Here is a 19,972-nt window from a genome sequence, read left to right as displayed (position 1 = left end):
ATTTGTTTTCTTGTTTTTGTTTTGCTAGTTTGTGCGTGTTTTTGCTTAGCTTTCAGTCCTCATCTTTCTACTTTCAGTTGCTTTATTCCAGCAGGGTTGAGATGCATTTCCCAAGGAAAGCCTGTTTCTCTTTAACTGCAAAACCATGCAGAGAAACAGGCTAATAGAGCTAAAAAGTACAAATAATTATCTCTCTTTACTTCAATGTAACCAATAGGATAAATTACACACCTTACTTTTTAAATACCATTTTAAAGATTATACTGAATCAAAGGAATCGGGGAAAATTTGAATGAAGTTCCTGTAACAAAAATAGTTCATCTCTACCATTTAATTAGCAAAATTATATTAAGATGTAGCTTAAAATCTACTGTATATTTATACCTAGCATAAATAGACAAATAAAAGCATTTAAATACATTTCCTACAAGCTAGCAAAAACATTTAGAAATTTACAGAGTAATTCCACATCAGAGTAAGTTATAAACCAAACGACAACATTTCTATGCTACTTGGTAAATCTAAGTGATTAACAACTGGTAATTTGTATCTCCTGATTTCTGGGAAGGTCTTTATGTTTTTGGAACAGCGGGCTTGTATTGCAAATGTGGTTTTTGGCTTCTCACCAGAACCAAGTGTGAATCGATGCACTTTTATTCCCAGAGTGCTCTGAGCGATGTGGATGAGACACCTTGTCCAGGCATAGAGCACAATTACTGTTGATGCTTTCAAATACTGCAGACTTTCTGCTTTACTTAAAAAATCTAAAAATTAAACTAGAGAGTGAGAATCAAGGCCTTTAACCATAAGAACATTCTCTATTGTTAGGAAATTTCAATTGGTACAGTTATATCAGAAAAAAAAAATAAAAGAAAAAAATTGGTGGTGGGGGGGGGAGTTGCTACTTACACAAAAATTCCAGAATATACATCAATATAGAGAACATATTAAAACTCTGACTTTAATTAGAAAATTAATTTGACTTTGGTTCTGGCAAGGTGGCAATATAAACTAACCTGGAAGCCCTCTATAAAGAGATTAAAATGCTCCTAGAAATGGAAGAAAATATTCTTTTATCTGAAGTCAAAAGAAGGGCAACCCCTACTTGCCAAAAATAAGAAAAAAATGAAGGAGAGATGGCTTGAGACATAGACATCTGGGAGAAAGATATAACTACATTACTATGCAAGTATCCTGGGGTTGGGGTCTGAGGACCCCTGTGGTTTCTTGATGAGAGGTGACAGAGGAACCACAAACTGATGTGACAATCACAGCTCTCTATATTTGAAAGTTGGAGTGTTATGGGGCTCATTTCTTGGTCTTCATCTAATTTTTAACTATACTTATTCCCTGGGTGATCTCATCCAGCTTTGTGTTTTAAGTACCCTCATGTAAACACAGAAGGTTCTAAAATTCACCTTCCAGACCAGAGCTCCCTCCTGAACTTCAGACTCACAGATCCAACTGCAGAGCCCACATGTTTACATAGATGTTTACAGACATCCCACCCTTAGTCCTCCTCCTCCCTCACTTAATCCTCTTTGCCGAAGTTAATGGCCAATTCCATTTTTCTGGTAGCTTAAGATGAAATCTGGATGTCATCCTCTACTCTCTTTCCCATACCCACAAACATCATATCTGCACACAAATACAATTTAGCTCTACCCTCAAAATATATCCAGAATCTGACTATATGCCATCACATCTACTTTTGCCACTGTGGTCCAAACCATACTGGCCTCCCTTGAATCACTGCTATAACCTCCAAACTCCTTTCCTTGCTTCTGCTCTTCTCCTCTCTAGTTTATTCAGCAGTCCAAATTATCCTATTAAAATATAAATCAGAGGTGCCTAAAATCTTTTTAAAATGTTATTTAAATTCAGTTAATTAACATATAATGTATTAATAGTTTCAGAAGTAGAGGTCAGTGCTTCATCAGTCTTATATAATACCCAGTGCTCATTACATCACATACCCTCCTTAATGTCCATCACCCAGTTACCCCATCCCCCTATCCTACTCTCCTCCAGCGATCCTCAGTTTGTTTCCCATGATTAAGAGTTTCTTATAGTTTGTCTCCCTCTGATTTCTTCTTGTTTTATTTTTCCCTCCCTTCCCCTATGTTCCTCTGTTTCATTTCTTAAATTCCACATATAAGTGAAATCATGAAATGAAAAAGTAGAAGTAACTTGTCTTTCTCTGATTGACTTATTTCACTTAGCATAATATCCTCTTAGTTCTATCCACGTTTAAACTACATGTTACTAAACAGTCAATAGGTCAATGAAGAAGTCAAAGAAGCAATAAATACTTGGAGACAAATGAAACTGGAAATGCAATGGTCCAAAATCTTTGGAACACAGCAAAAGTAGTTCATTTTATAGCAATATAGGTCTACCACAAAAAAATAGAAAAATCTCAAATAATGAAACAATGATACCTTAAATCTAAAGGAACAAGAAAGAAGAACAAACAAAACTCAAGGAGATAATAAAGACCAGAGTGGAAATAAATGAAGTAGAGACTTTAAAAAAGCAATAGAAAAGATCAATGAGACCAAGAGCTGTTTTTTGAAAAGAAAGACAAAATTGATAAAACTTTAGCCAGATTCATCAAGAAAAAAAGGGAAAGGTCCCAAATAAATAAAATCAGAATGAAAAAGTAAAAAAAAAAAAAAGAAGAAAGAAAGAAAGAAAGAAAGAAAGAAAAAGTAGAAGTAACAACCAACACTACAAAAATACAAAGAATTATAAGAGACTATTAAGAAAACTTCTATGCCAACAAATTGAATAACCTAGAAGAAATGGATAAATTCCTAGAAAAAGACAATCTTCCAAAGCTGAAACAGGAAGAAAATCTGAACAGACTGACCACTAGTAACAAAATTAAGTCAGTAGTTTCAAAATTCCTAACAAACAAAAATCCAGAACCAGATGGATTTATAGAAATTTCCCTTAAGCTACTCCAAAATACAAAAGAAGAAGGAAAGCTTCCATATACATTCTGAGGCCAGCATTACCCTGATACCAAAAGCAAAGACACCACAAAAAAGGTAAACTACATGCCTATTTCCCTAATGAACAAAGATGCAAAAATCCTCAACAAAATATTAGCAAACTACACTCAACAGTGGGTTAAAAGAATTATTCATCACAATCAAGTGGGACTTATTTTGGGGGTGCAAGGATGGTTCAATATTCACAAATCAATCGATGTGATACACTGTATCAACAAAATGAAGGGTAAAGATCATATGATCATTTCAGATGCAGAGAAAAAGCATTTGACAAAATTCAACATCCACTCATGATAAAAACTCTCAACAAAGCAGGTTTATAGAAAACATACTTCAACATCATAAAGGCCATATATGAAGGGGTGCCTGGGTGGCTTAGTTGATTAAGAATCTGACTCTTGATTTTGGCTCAGGTCATGATCTCAGGGTCCTGGGATCAAGCATCACATCTGACTCCTTGCTCAGCAGGAAGTCTGCTTTGAATTCTTTCCCTCTCTCGCTACCCCTCCTCCTATTTTCTCTCTCAAATAAATAAATAAATCTTTTAAAAAATGATAAAAGCCATATATGAAAACTCACAGCTAATATCATACTTGATGTTGAAAAACTGAGAGCTCTTCCTCTAAGATCAGGAACAAGACAAGGATGTCCACTCTTACCACTTCTTGCAACATAGTACTAGAAGTCCTAGGCAGTAATCAGATAAGAAAAAGAAATAAAAGGCATCAAAATTGGTAAGAAAGAAGTTAAGCTGTCACTATTTGCAGATGGCATGATGCTATATACATAGGAAACTTTAAAGACTCCACCAAAAAACTATTAGAATAAATGAATTCAGTAAAATTTCAGGATATAAAATACACAGAAATCAGTTTCATTTCTATGCACTTAACAAAGTAAGCAGAAAGAGAACTTAAGAAAACAATTCCATTTACAACTGCACCAAAAGTAATAAAATTCCCAGGAATAAACTTAATCAAGGAGATTAAAGACATGATCTCTGAAAACTTTAAAACACTGATGAAAGAAATTGAAGACAACACAAACAAATAGAAAGACATATCATGATCATATAGACAAATAGACAAAATGATCTTGAGAAAGAAGAATAAAGCTGGAGGCATCACAATTCCAGATTTGAAAATTTATTACAAAGTTGTAATAAAAGTATAAAAAAAGTATAGTACTGGCACAAAAAGAGACTCATTGATCAATGCAACAGAATAGAGAGCCCAGAAATAAACCGATGCTAAAATGGTCAGTTAATCTATGACAAAGGAGGCAAGAATTTACAATGAAGAAAAGATGTCTTTTCAATAAATGGTGCTGGAAAAATTGAACAGCTATATGCAAAAAAATGAGACTGGACCATTTTCTAACACCACACATAAAAATAAACTCAAAATGAATTAAAGACCTATATGTGGGACGCCTGGGTGGCTCAATGGTTGAGCACCTGCCCCTGGCTCAGTGCATGGTCCTGTGGTCTCAGGATCAAGTCCCACATCAGGCTCCCTGCCTGGAGTCTGCTTCTCCCTCTGCCTACATCTCTGCCTTTCTCTCTTTGTGTCTTTCATGAATAAATAAATAAAATCTTAAAAAAAAAAGACCTATACGCGAGACATGAAACCATAACACTTCTAGAATAAAACACAGGCAGTAATTTCTTGGATACTGGCTAAGGAAAAATTTTTCTAGATACGCTTCCTAAACCAAGGGAAACAAAGGCAAAAATCAACCATTGGGATTACATCAAAATAATAAGCTTTTGCACAGCAAAGGAAATCCTCAACAAAAGGTGACCTACTAAATGGGAGAAGATATTTGCAAATGGTATATTCAATGAAGAGTTAATATCCCCAAATATAAAGAACTATACAACTCAACACCAAAACCCCAAATAATCTGATTAAAAATGGACAGAGAACCTGAATAGATATTTTCCAAAGAAGACATGGAGATGGTCAACAGACACGAAAGGATGCTCAACATTAGGGAAATGCAAATCAGAGCCAGAATAAGCTACCTCCTTACCACTGTCAGAATGGCTTGAATCAAAAAGATAAGAAATAACAAAAAGTTGATAAAGATGTGGAGAAAACTCTTGTGCACTGTTAGTGGGAATGCAAACTGCTGTAGCCACTGTGAAAAACCATATGACGATTCCTCAAAATACTAAAAATAGAAATACCATACCATATGATCCAATTATTCCACTATAGGGTTATTTATCCAAAGAAAACAAAAACACTAATTTGAAAAGATATATGCACCCCATGTTTACTGCAGCATTATTTAAAGTAGCCAAGATATGGAAGCAACCCAGTGGCCACTGACAGATGAATGGATAAAGATGATACAGTATACATGCACAATGGGATCGTAACCATAAAAAAAAGGATGAAATCTTACGATTAGTGATAAATGGATGGACCTAGGGAGTATTATGTTAAGTGAAATAAGAAAGACAAATACCATACAATTTCACTTACATGTGGAATCTAAAGAATAAAACAAATGGGGCAGCCCAGGTGGCTCGGCGGTTTAGGCGCTGCCTTCAGCCCAGGGTGTGATCCTGGAGTTCCGGGATCGAGTCCCACATTGGGCTCCCTGCATGGAGCCTGCTTCTCCCTCTGCCTGTATCTCTGCCTCTCTCTCTCTCTCTCTCTGTGTGTGTGTGTATGTCTCTCATGAATAAATAAATATTTTAAAAAAGAATAAAACAAATGAACAAACAAAAAGCAGAAATAGACCCATAAACACAGAGAACAAACTAATGGTTGCCAGAGAGAAGGCAGCTGGGAGGATGGGCAAAATGGGTGAATGGGGGCACAGGCTTTCAGGTATAGAATGAATAACTCACAGGAATAAAAGGTACAAAATAGGGAATATAGTCAAGGGTATTATAATTGCATTATTATGGTGAGAGATGAGAGTTACACTTCGGATGAGCATAGCATAACATATAAACTCATCACATTGCTATGTTGTAGACCTGAAACTAATGTAACATCATATGTCAACATACTTCAATTAAAGAAAAAGAAAAAAAAATCACATCACTCCTCTATCTAAAATTTCCCAGTGGTTCCCCATTTCACACATGGGGGGAAAAAACTTCTAAGACTAAAAATGGATCACGAGGTCTTAAAGAAATCTGATCTCAACATCCTCACCCTGACTTCTATGGGCTCACAATCTATTCAGCTCTTCCTCGATTACTTTGCTTTGGCCAATTTGATCTCCTTGTTGTTGTTGTTGTTTTTAGGATTTTATTTATTCACTCATGAGACACAGAGAGACACAGGCAGAGACACAGGCAGAGAGAGAAGCAGGCTCCATTCAGGGAGCCCAAAGTGGGCCTCGATCCCAGGTCTCCAGGATCACGCCCTGGGCTGGAGGCGGCACTAAACCACTGAGCCACCCAGGCTGCCCAGATCTCCTTGTTATTTTGCAAATATGCCAGGCATGACCCCATCTCAGAGTCTTCTTTGCAGTTATTGTTTCCACTCCAAGAATTCTCTTTCCCAGGTGGCTTTTGATCATCCCTTCCCCATCAGGTCTTTGTTCAAATGCCACTTCGCCTAAAACTGCAACCTCCCTTTAATCCCCCAATATTCTATATTCCCTTCCCCTGCTTTATTATTTTCCTTAGCATTTAACACTAACATATTATACATTTTACTTGATTATCTTGTTTATTGTTTCTCCATTGGAATGTGGGGAAAGATTCTTGCATGTTTTATTCACTACTGTATCACTAATATTCAGAAAGTATTCAACAAGTATTTGTTAAATAAATGAATGCTAAATACGTATTTATGAAGGGAAAAAAATTCAACCTAGAATTCTAAATGCAGAATGCAATTAAAGGAAGGTCAAAACCAAAACATATTCTCAGGCCGAAAAAAACATGGAAAGAATAAATCACTTATAGACCTTCCATGGAAGAATAAAAGATACACTCTGAAAGAAAATGGCTCCAAAAGGAAGGAAAAAGCAAGAGTAAGCAAACAAGATAAATCTAAATAAGCACTGTATAAAACAATAATAGTAATTAAGTAATTTGGGTGGTATAAAAATAAGGTAGAACCAAAACATTAAATAATAATATGTAAGACGGGAAGAGGTGCTTACAGTTAAAAAATTCTAAAAGCCTTGTTTTTTAGGAGGACTTAATATCTTAAGTTTTTGACTTCAAATTAGTTCATACCACATAAGTGCCCATGAAAACAGATAAAATGGGAAAAATAGTATGATCATCTGTGATAAAGAAAAGACATTCGATAAAAATCAACCACCAAATATGGTTTAAAATTAAACTCTTGGCAAATTTTTAAAATCAGAAAGACTGGGCAGCCCTGGTGGCTCAGCGGTTTAGTGCCGCCTTCCGCCCAGGGCGTGATCCTGGAGGCGTGGGATCGAGTCCCACTTTGGGCTCCCTGCTTGGAGCCTGCTTCGCCCTCTGCCTGTGTCTCTGCCTCTCTCTCTCTCTCTCTCTCTCTCTGTCTCTCATGAATAAATAAATAAAATCTTTAAAAATAAAATAAAATAAAATCAGAAAGACTGTAAGGATGACTACTACACTGCTTATATTAGTTACTATTATGGAAGTCTAACAACAAAATGAGAAAAAGAAATAAAAAGTATAAAGATTAGAAAGAATCACTAATTGTTAGTATTTGCAGATGATATCTTTGTAGATGATAACACAAAAGTGTCTAAATTACTGAAATTAGAGTGCAGCAAGGTGGTTCTTAAAAGATCACTATACTCAAATCGAATATATTTTTATACGCTGTAACACTGTAAATCACATTAAAAGGTGAATCACTGACAACGATAATAAAATAAGGTACATAAGAATAAATAATATGCAAAGTATATAAGAATAAAAAATATGCAAGTCTTTTATGAAGAAAATTAGAAATTTTATTGAAAAGCATTAAAGGAAACCTAAATAATGCAGAGATAGATGATGTCCCTGGATAGAAAGATATCATCATATAGATTTAAGTTCTCCTCAAATTGATGCATTGATTAACTCAATTCAAATAAAAATTTTAACATGTTTCTTTGTGAATTTGTCAAACCTAACTAAAAAACCCATGTGAAAAAGAAAGAACCGCTAAGACACTTCTGCAGAGTAAGACTATGGGAGCTGATAGTAGGAATAGACAAACCAGTCAACAAAGAAGAAAGCTCACACACAGATCTTTACATACATAGAAACTTGATTTAACAGTGGGTAGCATTGCAGATCAGTGAAAAAAAGTATTCAATAAGTAGTGCTGAGCCAGTGCTGGTAGCTACTGTACTAGACCGTGTAGATCTACATTGTTCAATCTTCTCGGCTAATAAGGGCTCTGCCAGCAAATATATTGACTACTACTGATTTCTTCAGCAAAACTCCTTCTCCCCAGTCTTGTGAGCTCCAAGGATGGAATAATAGATAGCTGTCTAGGAGGCTGCAGGCACAAGTCCCCTAAGCTGTAGTGAAAAAAGAGAAAATAAGTGGATTCTTCCTTTGAGTAAAGCTCAGTAGGAAGGTCTCTCCACTTGGCCTCTCCCCGACGTGTGGCATATGGTGTAGCCAGCAGAAAGGATAACAGGCATGTTTAAGCTACAACCCTCAATGGCTCGCCTCTTCCCAGCTTTGAATTCATGAGTAGAGACTCTCTTAGGAATGAGATATTATTTTTTCTCTAAAAAGGGTTGCATTGCCCCAGCAGTGGAAGAAGGTAGTCCAACAAAATTGCTTAGTCCTACACTGGTGGTACCACTTTGATAGTGAGACAAAATAATGGCACTTTAAAAATTCAAAATCTTTGGCTTTTGTATTAAGGTGACCCAAACCTCGTATGGATCTAGACGGTATTAAGTTAGGTAAAATATGTCAGACAGAGAAAGACAAAGACCATATGATTTCACTTATAATGGAATCTAAAAAGCAAAAGAAACAAATAAAGTAGAATCAGGCCCATTAGAATGGAATAAACTGGTGGCTGCCAGAGGAGAGAGGGTAAGGGAATGGGCAAAATGGATGAAGGGGAGTGGGAAGTACAGGCTTCCAGTTATGGAATGTGTAAGCCACAGGAATAAAAAGTTACAGCATAGGGAATAGTCAGTGGTACTGTAATAGTGCTGTATGGTGTCAGATGGGAGCTACACTTGTGGTGAGCACAGCATAATACATAGAGTTGTCATATCACTATGTTGTACACCTGAAACTACTGTAACAGTGTGTGTCAGCTAGACTTCAATTAAAAAATAAAATAAAGTGAAAGATACCCAACTTACAGGGCTCTAAAGCGTCTGTAACAATATTTCTATAGTGGTGCCTGGGTGGCTCAGTCAGATAAGCGTTCAGCTCTTGATTTTGGCTCAGTCAGGTCATGATCTCAGAGTTGTGAGATTGAGCCCTGTGTCAGGCTCCATGCTCAGCCTCTTTCTTCCTCTGCTCCCCCCCCACTCCCCCCCCAACCCCCACTCAAAAAAAAAACCCTCAAACACTTCCTGTATAAAGCAATCTTCCAAATGTTTCATTAGACCATGAAATTCAGCAAGTAATACATATGCTGATGGACCAGGGGGGAAATACTCAACATGTATGCTAAATTAAAATTGGAGCCTCTGATTGGATCCAACTCCAAAAAGAAGATAATAATATATATGCTAATAACTGGCTAGAAAAATACCTGTTCCTTATGTTGAGAACAATAACAATTCTGTAATTACTTGACTTTTATATTTTAACTAGTCTTTATCAGTGCTAAATTATAATACTATATTCCACTTGTGTAAAAAATCACCATTGTATTCTACAATTCTCCATCATTTCTGATACACTAAGATAAGTGATTCAATGACATTTTTAGACTCTGATGCTGTGAATAATCCCCAAAGCATTCTTTTCTCACTTAGCTTTTTGGATTAGAAAAGAATACACAAAAAAAGCAGAGTGGTCTATACAGAAAAAGTTTTAGAGAAGACACATTTAGGTAAGTGTCACATATTAGGCAGAACCTTATACCTCTGGGTCTCAATTTTCTCATTCATAAAATAAGAATAGTATTATCTGTCTCACACATTATTATTATTTTTTTAAAATTTATTTATTTATGAGAGATGCAGAGATAGGCAGAGACACAGGCAGAAGGAGAAGCAGGATTCCTGCAAGGAGCCTGATGTGGGACTCGATCCCAGGACCCTGGTATCACGCCCTGGGCCAAAGGCAGACTCTCAATCACTGAGCCACACAGGTGCCCCTGTCCCGCACATTATTAAAAGGATCAATTACTAGCACACAGAGATGAACAGCGTTCCCCCAAAATTCCTATCTATCTGGAACCTGTCAATGTGACCTTATTTGGAAAAAGGTCCTGTAGATGGAATCAAGTTAAGGTGAGGTCATACAGAATGGGGCTGGGTCCTATATCCAATGGCTGATGTCTTGATCAGAAGGGAATGTGAAAACAGAGACACAGAAATAGCCCCATGAACATGGAGGCAGAGATTCCAATGACGCTGCCACAAGCCAAGGAATGCCAAGGAGTGCTGGCAACCGTCAGAGGCTAGGAAGAAGCAAGGAGGAACTCTCCCCTGAGGGCCTCCAGCAGGAACTTGGCCTAGCCAACCCCCCACCCCCCCGACCCGCGCCCCATCTGTGGTACTTTGTTATAGAGGCCATAAGAAACAGATACAGTATCGATTCCTAAAACAGAAATAAAGCACTTGGCTCATCCTCCACATAGAAGAAACAGACCACAGCACCTTGTTATGGCTGAATAACAGCAGGCAGATTCTTGTTTGACATGGAATTTCCAAGAATACATTTTAACGGTGCTTTAGGGATCCTGTTTATGACTGACCAAAACTCAACTGAAAGAGGCTTTAGAAGAGCCTGGCAGTGGTATGGGGTGAGGAGGTGAGAGCAGAAATGAGGGGCAGGGGGAGATGGGTGATATTGCTGGATCCCCATTTTCCCACACAGATGCAACTGGACCCCTGGGGTTACTGAGGGCAGAACTTACCACCTGTTTGCTCATTTTATTCTTCCTGTGTATTAACCTCATTCTTTCCTCCAACTGTAGTTTATCTTTACTCACCAGGTGAAAACATGCCTGCCAGCAGCTCTCAAATTTTAGTTTATAGGGTTTGCCCCCAAAGAAAGACTGTCTCCATCTTCTGGGTCCCCAAGTCCAAAAAGCACAGAGAAACACTTCGAGTAGCCTAAGCTGCCTTCCACCCTTGAACTACCTTGTTGCTGCGTCATGGCTGGGCAGGTATCAAAGGGAGGGAAGGATGGAGACAAACAATGCGAGGAACAGTTTGAGTTTTCTTCCTTCATAAAGAAGTAGTTTCACTTTTGTTCTTTTACCCCTAATTCTGACAAAAATGCTAAACTGAAGTGAGCAACCAGAAACAGAAGTAATTTTAAAGGCAGGTACAAATACGATTTGATATATCTATGACTACTACTGTCATAGATACATCATCAAGAAATGCAATATATTGGGACGCCTCGGTGGCTCAGTGGTTGAGCATCTGCCTTTGGCTCAGGACACTAACCCTGGGGTCCTGGGATAATCGGGCTTCCTGCATGGATCCTGCTTCTCCCTCTGCCTGTGTCTCTGCCTCTCTCTCTCTCTCTCTCTGTCTCTCATGAATAAATAAAATCTTTAAAAAAAAAAAAAAAAAGAAATGTAATATATTGATGAAGAATTTTAGTGAAGAGCCAGAAAGCAGATGCACTATATGCTTTATGTAAGTTAAAATTTTCCCAGTGGGAATTAACTGAAAAAACAATTTCCTCTATTTAAAAGAATATAAGAGATTAAGCTACCACTTAAAGATGTATTTTCTTTTTTTTAAAGACTTTATTTATTTATTTGACAGAGAGGGAGCGAGAGAGCAAGCACAATCAAGGGGAGCTGCAGAGGGAGAGGGAGAGAAGCAGGCTCCCCACTGAACAGAGAGCCCAACATGAGGCTTAATCCCAGGACCCTGGGATCATGACCTGAGCTGAAGGCTTAACCAAATGAGCCACCCAGGCACCCCTTGAAGATGTATTTTAAAGAAATTCTTATCTTTTAGTAGCAGAGTAAATGTATTTCATCAGCAATAAACACTTGACTGCACTGGGTGGGCAGGGAACTGTGGTGCCACAAGATTGTTTCCAGAGATAAATTCAACCCAATATTCAACTTTTAACTTTCTTAGAAATAGAAATGATCACTTACCATGGTATTGGGGTCTCTGTCAGCTCGGTCTAGTTCAAAAGAATTTATTTTATGGGCACTCATTTCATCAGTATCAGCAATGATATAATGTCTAGGAGAGTAAGCATTGGATAGCTTCTCAAGCAGCCGCAGGATCTCAGTGGTGTGCCCACCTGGAAAAAATATTGGAAGGTTTAAGATTAAGAAACCCACACTGTGGTTACCAGAGGGGTGGGGGTGGGTGGGTGATATAGGTGATGGGGATTAAGGAGGGCACTTATGATGAGCACTGGGTGTTGTATGGAAGTGTTCAATCACTCCATTGTACACCTGAAACTAATAGTACGCGGTGTTAACTAACTGGGATTTAAATAAAACCTTAAAAAAAAGAGAAACCCCCAATGGACATATTTATTTGACTATGTTATACTAATGTTATGTTTTACGTATTTACGAAAGGAACATTTGGAAACACTAATCTATGCCCTTGTATAAATACTACTTTTATATGGGGGAAGAAGATAATAACTATATAAAAATAAAATTGGCACTAGCAGTAGGTGCTAAGGAAGGCACAAAGAAGTAAAAGACACAACTCCTGTTATCAAGAAGCCTGGTAGAAGAAGGGAAAGGCACACACAGACAAAGAAAGAGTGATACAAGACAGCATGCAAAATATAAATGGGGGCAGAGGGGAGGCGAGCAAATGGTTACAACAAAACAATCTTTAAGAGGAAGGAAGATGCCTGGTAAAGGCTGAGAGGACTTGAAAGGTGAAACTAATGGACAAATAGGAGCAGGGCGCCCCTAGGTAGAAGCAGGATTATTAGGACATGAGATGGCAAGAGCTGAGATGTGTGTTCAAGGAATGGTGGGAATACTGCAAAGAAGGATAAGGGAATAGAGATCAGGAAAGTAGGCTGGAAAATGTCAAGATGGTCACTGAGGGTTTCTGTGCTGAGATGTGACGTCAGGGAGGCATGAGCACTGACCCACAGGGCTTGGGGCTTCCTAGGGAAGACTTCCATTTATCCCTGTAACCCCCGCTCCAAAGAGAGGTCTCAGCACCCTACAGGTCAAATATTCACTTGCTTCACCAAACACCTGTTCAGTTTTTGAAACTGTATGATCTCCAAAATTTTAATACTTTAATTTCAAAATCATGAATTTAAAAGTTGTATACACTGAGGTTTCCTTCATGGGGAAAAAAAACCCCAAAAGAACATCAACCTCTCGCATTAACTATATAGCATTTAAGCAAAGCAATCAAACTCTTTCTCAATAAGCCCTATTATACCTATTTTGTTTCACTTCACAATATCTCAGCCTCAGCCAAGTTGATGTCCTTAACTTTCTCTGTGTTTTTATTTGTTACCTCCTCCTTGCCTCTGGTCACACTGTTTCCCCCATCTGCTAAACTCTCCCCCACTGTTACTGTTGTATGGAAGTGCTTTCAGTAGTGAACATCTAGAAGGATAATCAAACAAATTAAGTGTCTGGTTTCTCCACACGTATTTTCTTTTAGAAGAAAGGGAAGGATTGCTCTTTAGGTTCCAGAAGGAATTAGATATAGAAATAAAACTGGCATATATTATGTAGTGAGGAGGAATCAGAACCATACTTTATAATTTGTCACTCATCTTCTTGTCTGGGGCATGTAATTTACACCATCTGATTTACATTCATTTTAGTATTTTTGTTTTTAGCCTTGAGAAAATGTAGTTTGCAAAGCAGGTACTTGTTTTCACAGCTGGACCAATTAAGGATAAAAGGGATAACACTCCCATTTTCCATTGCAATTAAAACTTCATTATACCTGCTTTAACAGTCTTTTCTTTTTTTATTTTATTTTTTTTAAAGATTTTATTTATTTATTCATGAGAAACACACAGAGAGGCAGAGACACAGGCAGAGGGAGAAGCAGGGTCCATGCAGGGAGCTGGATGTGGACTCGATCCCAGGACCCTGGGATCATGCTCTGAGCCAAAGGCAGATGCTCAGAGCCACCCAGTCGTCTCGTCTTTTCTTTTTTTAAAAGGAAACATTTACTGAATACATTCTTTGAAGATTTAACCTTGCCATTGAATAAAGTCATTAAAATGATGGGCTTTATCTTCCATTTTACTCTTTTATTTATTAAGATATATTCTTTGGGAACAAAATCTTCTCAGGTCTACCCTATCTTAAAATACATTCAGAATCCAATCCCTTCTCATCATCTCCTTGGCTACTACCCTGCACCAGGCCACATCATCCTCACATCAACTATGACCACAATTTCCTGGTCTGCTCTCCTAGCTCCACCTGTCTATTCAAGGTATCAGTCTATCCTCAATACAGTATCCAGTGTGATCCTTTAGGGAGAGTTGATCAAATTATTTACCTCTGCTCAAAACCCTCCAGGGGATTCCATTCTCACATTCAATAAGAGGCATCTCGTAATTTGACCCCTTACTTTTTATCCTCATGGGCCTGGCTTATGTCTACTCCAGCAGCTCTGGCCTCCTTGTGTTTGATAGCTGTCATCTCCCTGAGGCTTTCCCTTACACTTCCGTCTAAAATGCAACCTCCTTTCCTTACCTCATAGTATTTATCACCATTTAATTTAATATACAGTCTATTTATTTCTTTTGTTTTTGTCTCCTCTAACCCTTGTTCCACTGGAAGGTAAGCACGATGATGGCAGGGACTTCTGTTCATTTTGTTACTGCTGATCTCCAGTGGCTTGAAAATAGTAGGCACTCCTATTATTGAATGCACAGGTAGATGAGCATTTGGTATGAAATCTAAAATCTGCCTAAGGAAATCATACAGGATTTCAAAGAAAATTTGTTATTTTTATTGATATTCTTTGAATATATGTGGTTGATTAATAATATTTTATGGAAATCTAAAAGACTAGACTTTTTTTGGTATTCAAAGGTAAATACTGAAAATGCGTTCCTGACTCCTCCAAAATTCTGGGCATGAACTATTATTTGTCTGATCACAAGTCTTTCTTTGACTTGGATGATTCTTTGAGGTCCTTGACCTCCCCCTACCTTGAATGGTGTGAATGACAAAGGCACCACTTGCCAGACTAATTCTCAATTTTAATTTTGGTTCCCAGTCCACCAAATCTAATACTGTCAAGTGAATGGCTCCAACATCCATTCATCCATTCGTTCAAGACAGAAACCTGGACATCATTCTTGAGCCTTTCCTTCGTTCACCTCCCACTTGCAAACCAGAAGTCTCCCTACCTCAGTCTTTGTCAAAACATTGTGACAATGCAAGCTGAATGATCTTTGTAAAAGCTTAGATTTAACTGGGTCACTCTCCACTCAAAAGTATTTTAAAAGCCCCTTTGCTACCAGGATTAACAACAGTCACCATTTATTAAATGCTTATTATATGTCAAGCATTTGCTATACACTTTTAATACCACCACATTTAATCTCTCATCACCTCCTTTCATCTCATATATTTTTTTAAAGATTTTATTTATTTATTCATGAGACACAGGCAGAGGGAGAAGCAGGCTCCATGCAGGGAGCCTGACATGGGACTCAATACGGGTCTCCTGGATCATGCCCAGGGCCAAGAGCAGGCACCAAACCCTAAATCGCTGAGCCACCCAGGCTGCCCTCATCTCATATTTTTTAAGGTGGGAACAGGAAGCTCAGTGGGGTTAACTAATTTGCCCAAGATCAAGTTAGTAAGGGGCAGAGATGTGATTCAATTCCAGGATTACGTTAAGCTAGAGCATAGGGTCCTAACCCCTAGGTGATGTGAAGCAGTGGAGTGGTGCTGATAGCTTTAGAGAGGATGGTTTACAGCGCCCTTTGGGATCTGGACTGGGCTTAGGGCTCCCTATGGAACTCCAAGCAACAGTGCCCTCGCACCTCTGACCACTCCAAGCCCTATCAACTTCTCTTCACACCCTTCCAGTCCTCAGAGCCCCAGGTCCCACTTTCTTTGGTTGACCCTCTTCCTTGGTTGCTTCCTGGTCATCTTTCAAGTCCCAGTTTAGACAGCACTTTGCAGGTTCAGAGAAAATGGTGCCCTTCCAGGAGACTTCCATAGCAGTCTGTACTCCCCAGGTTATAGCTGAATACCTGTTTTGTTTTGTTTTCTATTTTCGTTGTTTTCTGATAGTTTTTCCACGACCTCCATGTCATTCGCTGTGATATCCTTGTACCTTTCACATGGCTTCAGTACCTGGTCTCCACTCTGTGACAAGTAGTAGCAGTAGTCGGCTTTGCTGTCTCCAGAGCTTAGCCTATAGGGCCTGGCCTCTCCTGTAGCTCAATATACGTTAAGTGAATGAAAATAATGAATTATACTTGAACATAAGTTTAGAACACTTGCTCATACTATAAACACTATTCTAAGTGGATACAGTCTCCTAGCATCTCTAAATGCACACAATTTATCTGTCTCTGTCAGAACTTGCCCCATTTAAAATTGTGAGGGCCTGCCGAGTTGGTAAAATTAAATTGTTAAATCTAAATACTCTTAAATTGTATTTCCTGACACAGCAGCTTGTTGTTCACAGTCTGACACCATATTCTGAAATGTGTATTTTCTATGTTGTCTCTATCCTCATGGATTTGTGTATTTTATAAATGTGACAGTTCACTTTCCCTCACTTGCCATGTAGTATTGGTGATCCCTAAACTAAAGACAAAATGCCTCGATTAATAATGCAAAGCAGCAATTTTTTACTCCGGAAGATTGCACGTTACCGTCATGAGGCTTCTGCGTCCTTTCTGCTCAATGATGATTAGTCAGAAGGATACAGGCCACGTGGAAGCTTAATTACCAGCGTAAGTCACTCATTTGTCATTAAAAGATGCCTGCGCCGCGTCTGCAAACCAGCCTTTTGCACCGGCCGCGCGGACCGGGTCCGGTAATACGGGGGGGGGGGGGGACTACAAATCCCAGCAGGCAACGCTCCGAAAACGGCTAAAGAGACTAGAGGAGAGCGCCGCGGTGTACTCTGGGGTTTGTAGTGAGCGACCCAGGCTCGACGGTCACGCCCCAATACTTACCGGACCCAGCCACCACCAAGAGACTGAGAGACTGACGCGGCCCGGGGGCGCGACTACGGAGCACAACCCACAGCCGCAGCGCCAGCAGCGCGGCCCCCGCAGCTCCCGCCGCCGCCAGGAGAAGGACGCTCGCCATGCGGAGACAGGGCGCATGCGCACCACCCTCAGCCGCGGTCAAAGTTCAAGAAGTACGGGCGCCGCGGAGACGCACCCCGGGCGGGGCGGGGCGGGGCGGGGCGGGGCGGGGCGGGCCCGGGGGCGGGGCTTGCCGGCGCCGGGAGGAGCTGGGGCGGCGGGCGGAAGTGCCGCGCGGCTGCTCCCGCGCACGGACTGAAGTTCGGCAGCTTCAGCGCCAGACAAGTGTGATTTCCTGCCGTGACGAGGTCAGGCCACCTGTGCGCCCCAGGGCTCCGGAGCTCCCAAGTCGGAGGTGTCCGGCGCCGCTGACTCGGAATTCCACCTGAGGCCGATAGCATACGCCGCCTGTCTTCATTCTTCCTTCCAACCCTCCTTCCCCTCCCTCCCCTCCCCTCCCCTCCCTCCCCTTCCCTCCCTCCCCTTCCCTCCCCCTCTTCCCCTCCCTCCCCCTCCCCCTCCCTCCCCTCCCCCTCCCCTTCTTTCCTCTGCCCTCCCCTCCCCCCTTTCCCTCTCCTTCCTTCCCCTTCCTCCTTTTTAAATGCCGGAGGAAGTGTTTCTGTTGCACGTGCAGACCGTACTTGCCAGTAAAAGCTACTTTAGTACGAAAAAATTGAATGTAAGGCCCTCATCTCAATCTCTTTCCCGACACTCGTGTTTTTAACTTTTCTAGGCGTCGTCACAGATCTTTGTGATCCGAGTGGCCGAGCGCGATCACCTCCAGCTATGCCATGATCCTGAGAGGAGTGGAAGCTCAGTGACTCAAGGTAGCAGGAGAGAGAAGGCAGCGCCTACAGTTAATACTCAGTTAATTTTACCACAAAGCCAGCACCTCCGCCAGTCCCAATTTTGCGTATCTTTTGAGGCCTATTTGACCCGCATTGCAGCAATATAAAAATAACTGAGATTACAGAAGCCCCCTCACCCCAAGTGTAATTCGTCATCAGTCCCGTACACACTACAGGTTAGACAGGGCAAGTATACAGATGAATGAACAGGTCCCGAAAGATGAAACCGCTTGCTCAAGGGATAGTGGCAGATGGAGATTCAGAAACCAGAAATGCTAACTCCGCATAGGAGTATTACATCGTGTATTCCTTTGCTCCAGACTTGCTTGATGATCACACTTCCCTGGAGCCTAGAATGTGTCTCTTAAAATGCAGTCCCTCAGGAGAGGCCTGGGATCAGGTCATCTAAGCAGTGTATCAATTTCTATCAGCAGGCAAGTCTGAGAAGCATTCAGGGACTTGGTAGCATCATTTTCACAGCGCTTCCCATATTCAGTCTTCCAATCAAATCCTCTTAACCCTACACCCTCACAATGAGGCCAAAAGGTGAATATTATTTCCCTCTTTAAGGATAAAGACACGGGTTCTATAAAAGTTCAATGATTTGCCTAGGATTTCTTAGCTAGGAAGTGGTGGAGAAGGTTTATAGTTGTGGGCTTAGAAGTCAGTGCCTCAAATTTTAATGGAATCAGAATCCCCTGGGCTTATAAATACATAGTTCAAAGTCCAGAGCCTCTGGCACAGTATAAAAAACAACTTAAGTATATTACAAAGGTTGTAGTTTTCTTTCATCTGCCCACTCTGCCATTCCCAGCAATGTCTTCAACGTAAGGCTCGCCCCTTATACTTCAAAGAAGATGTTAGCGTCTCAGAAATTACATGCAGATGGGGGAAATCTCCAGAGCCAAAAAAAGGACATTATCTTGTCATTGGGTCTTTTTTTTTTTTTTTTTTTTAAGGGGTGAGGAAACTTTTGCCTGAATCCCTTACAGCCAACTTTCTTTCATGCTCTCTGGCCATATTTATGTCACTTGCTTATTCATAAAAGGGATGAGACCTCAAAGCTTGCTTGGGTAGGGTGGAGCATGGCATACAACATACCTGTTGTATCCAGCTGTTGGTTGGAGGGTGGGTACTGAACACAATGGTCTCTTGGAGAGAAGGAAGTTGGAGGAGGGTAAAGGAAAGATGATTGTTGGTTAGGCAAATAATAGCGTTTGGATTGCTGTGAAAATGTTGTGTCCCAGATGGCTTTGTAACCCAACACAGGTAATGCAGATGTCAGGCATATTAATAATTACTAGACTGCAGGTCTCAGAAGACACCCTTGCACTCTCCTTTACCCCATCACCTCAATTCTATAATTACCTATATCTGTAGGAAATAACCAGCTTGACCACATTGGCATGCAGCTGGAATGAATGAGGATGATCAAGCTTTTAGGGGTTGCCAGTAAATGCAGTGAATCAAAGAGGGAGGAGTAGCAGACATTGTTTAGAATTATTGATTATTTTGAATTAAGGCTCGGGTCAAAATATTCAGTGTTCCTGACAAGGAAGTTGAGTTCAGAGAGGAGTTAGGTGGCAGGCAGGGACAGGAACAAACTTGGGAACTCCTAAACGAAATCAGTGATCCCTGGGCTGTGACAGGCACGAAATGTGTAGATTATCAAGAGGTCAAGAAGCTGTACTGGATTAATCAGGAAAAGCAAGGCTGAGTGGCAAGCAGCAACTAAAATTTCTCTTGAGGAGTAAGTTGCACCACCAATGCAGATTACA

The 19,972-nt window shown here is 40.1% G+C and overlaps 2 protein-coding genes across 15 annotated transcripts in view; one reads left to right on the top strand and one right to left on the bottom strand.

The window, feature by feature from the left end:
• The window catches only part of ALG14 (ALG14 UDP-N-acetylglucosaminyltransferase subunit), a 123,085-nt gene extending 105,600 nt beyond the window's left edge, over positions 1-17,485 (bottom strand). For 3 of the 12 annotated variants that reach the window (XR_005361188.1, XM_038541269.1, XM_038541277.1), the window contains exons 1-3: positions 17,272-17,485; positions 16,336-16,518; positions 12,260-12,411 (exon numbers count right to left, since the gene is read on the bottom strand). Coding sequence is in view for 10 of the 12 variants with exons in the window: in XM_038541269.1 (XP_038397197.1) it covers positions 12,260-12,411; positions 16,336-16,518; positions 17,272-17,407 (471 nt within the window). In the remaining 2 variants the exon portion in view is untranslated. Of the gene's footprint in view, positions 1-12,259; positions 12,412-16,335; positions 16,525-16,965; positions 17,147-17,271 lie in introns of those variants that run through there. The other 9 variants (XR_005361187.1, XM_038541272.1, XM_038541273.1 and 6 more) reach the window with 7 other exon arrangements.
• Positions 17,486-17,515: 30 nt separating this feature from the next.
• The window catches only part of LOC490151 (TLC domain-containing protein 4), a 103,601-nt gene continuing 101,144 nt past the window's right edge, over positions 17,516-19,972 (top strand). For all 3 annotated transcript variants that reach the window (XM_038541264.1, XM_038541260.1, XM_038541258.1), the window contains exons 1-2: positions 17,516-17,654; positions 18,080-18,173. The gene's annotated coding sequence lies outside the window, so the exon portion shown is untranslated. The remainder of the gene's footprint in view (positions 17,655-18,079; positions 18,174-19,972) is intronic.

The sequence above is a fragment of the Canis lupus genome, chromosome 6 (genome assembly GCF_011100685.1).
Source record: "Canis lupus familiaris isolate Mischka breed German Shepherd chromosome 6, alternate assembly UU_Cfam_GSD_1.0, whole genome shotgun sequence".
NCBI lineage: Eukaryota > Metazoa > Chordata > Mammalia > Carnivora > Canidae > Canis > Canis lupus.
The sequence above is the reverse complement of the archived record's forward strand: the minus strand, read 5'-3'. Positions and strand labels throughout refer to the sequence as shown.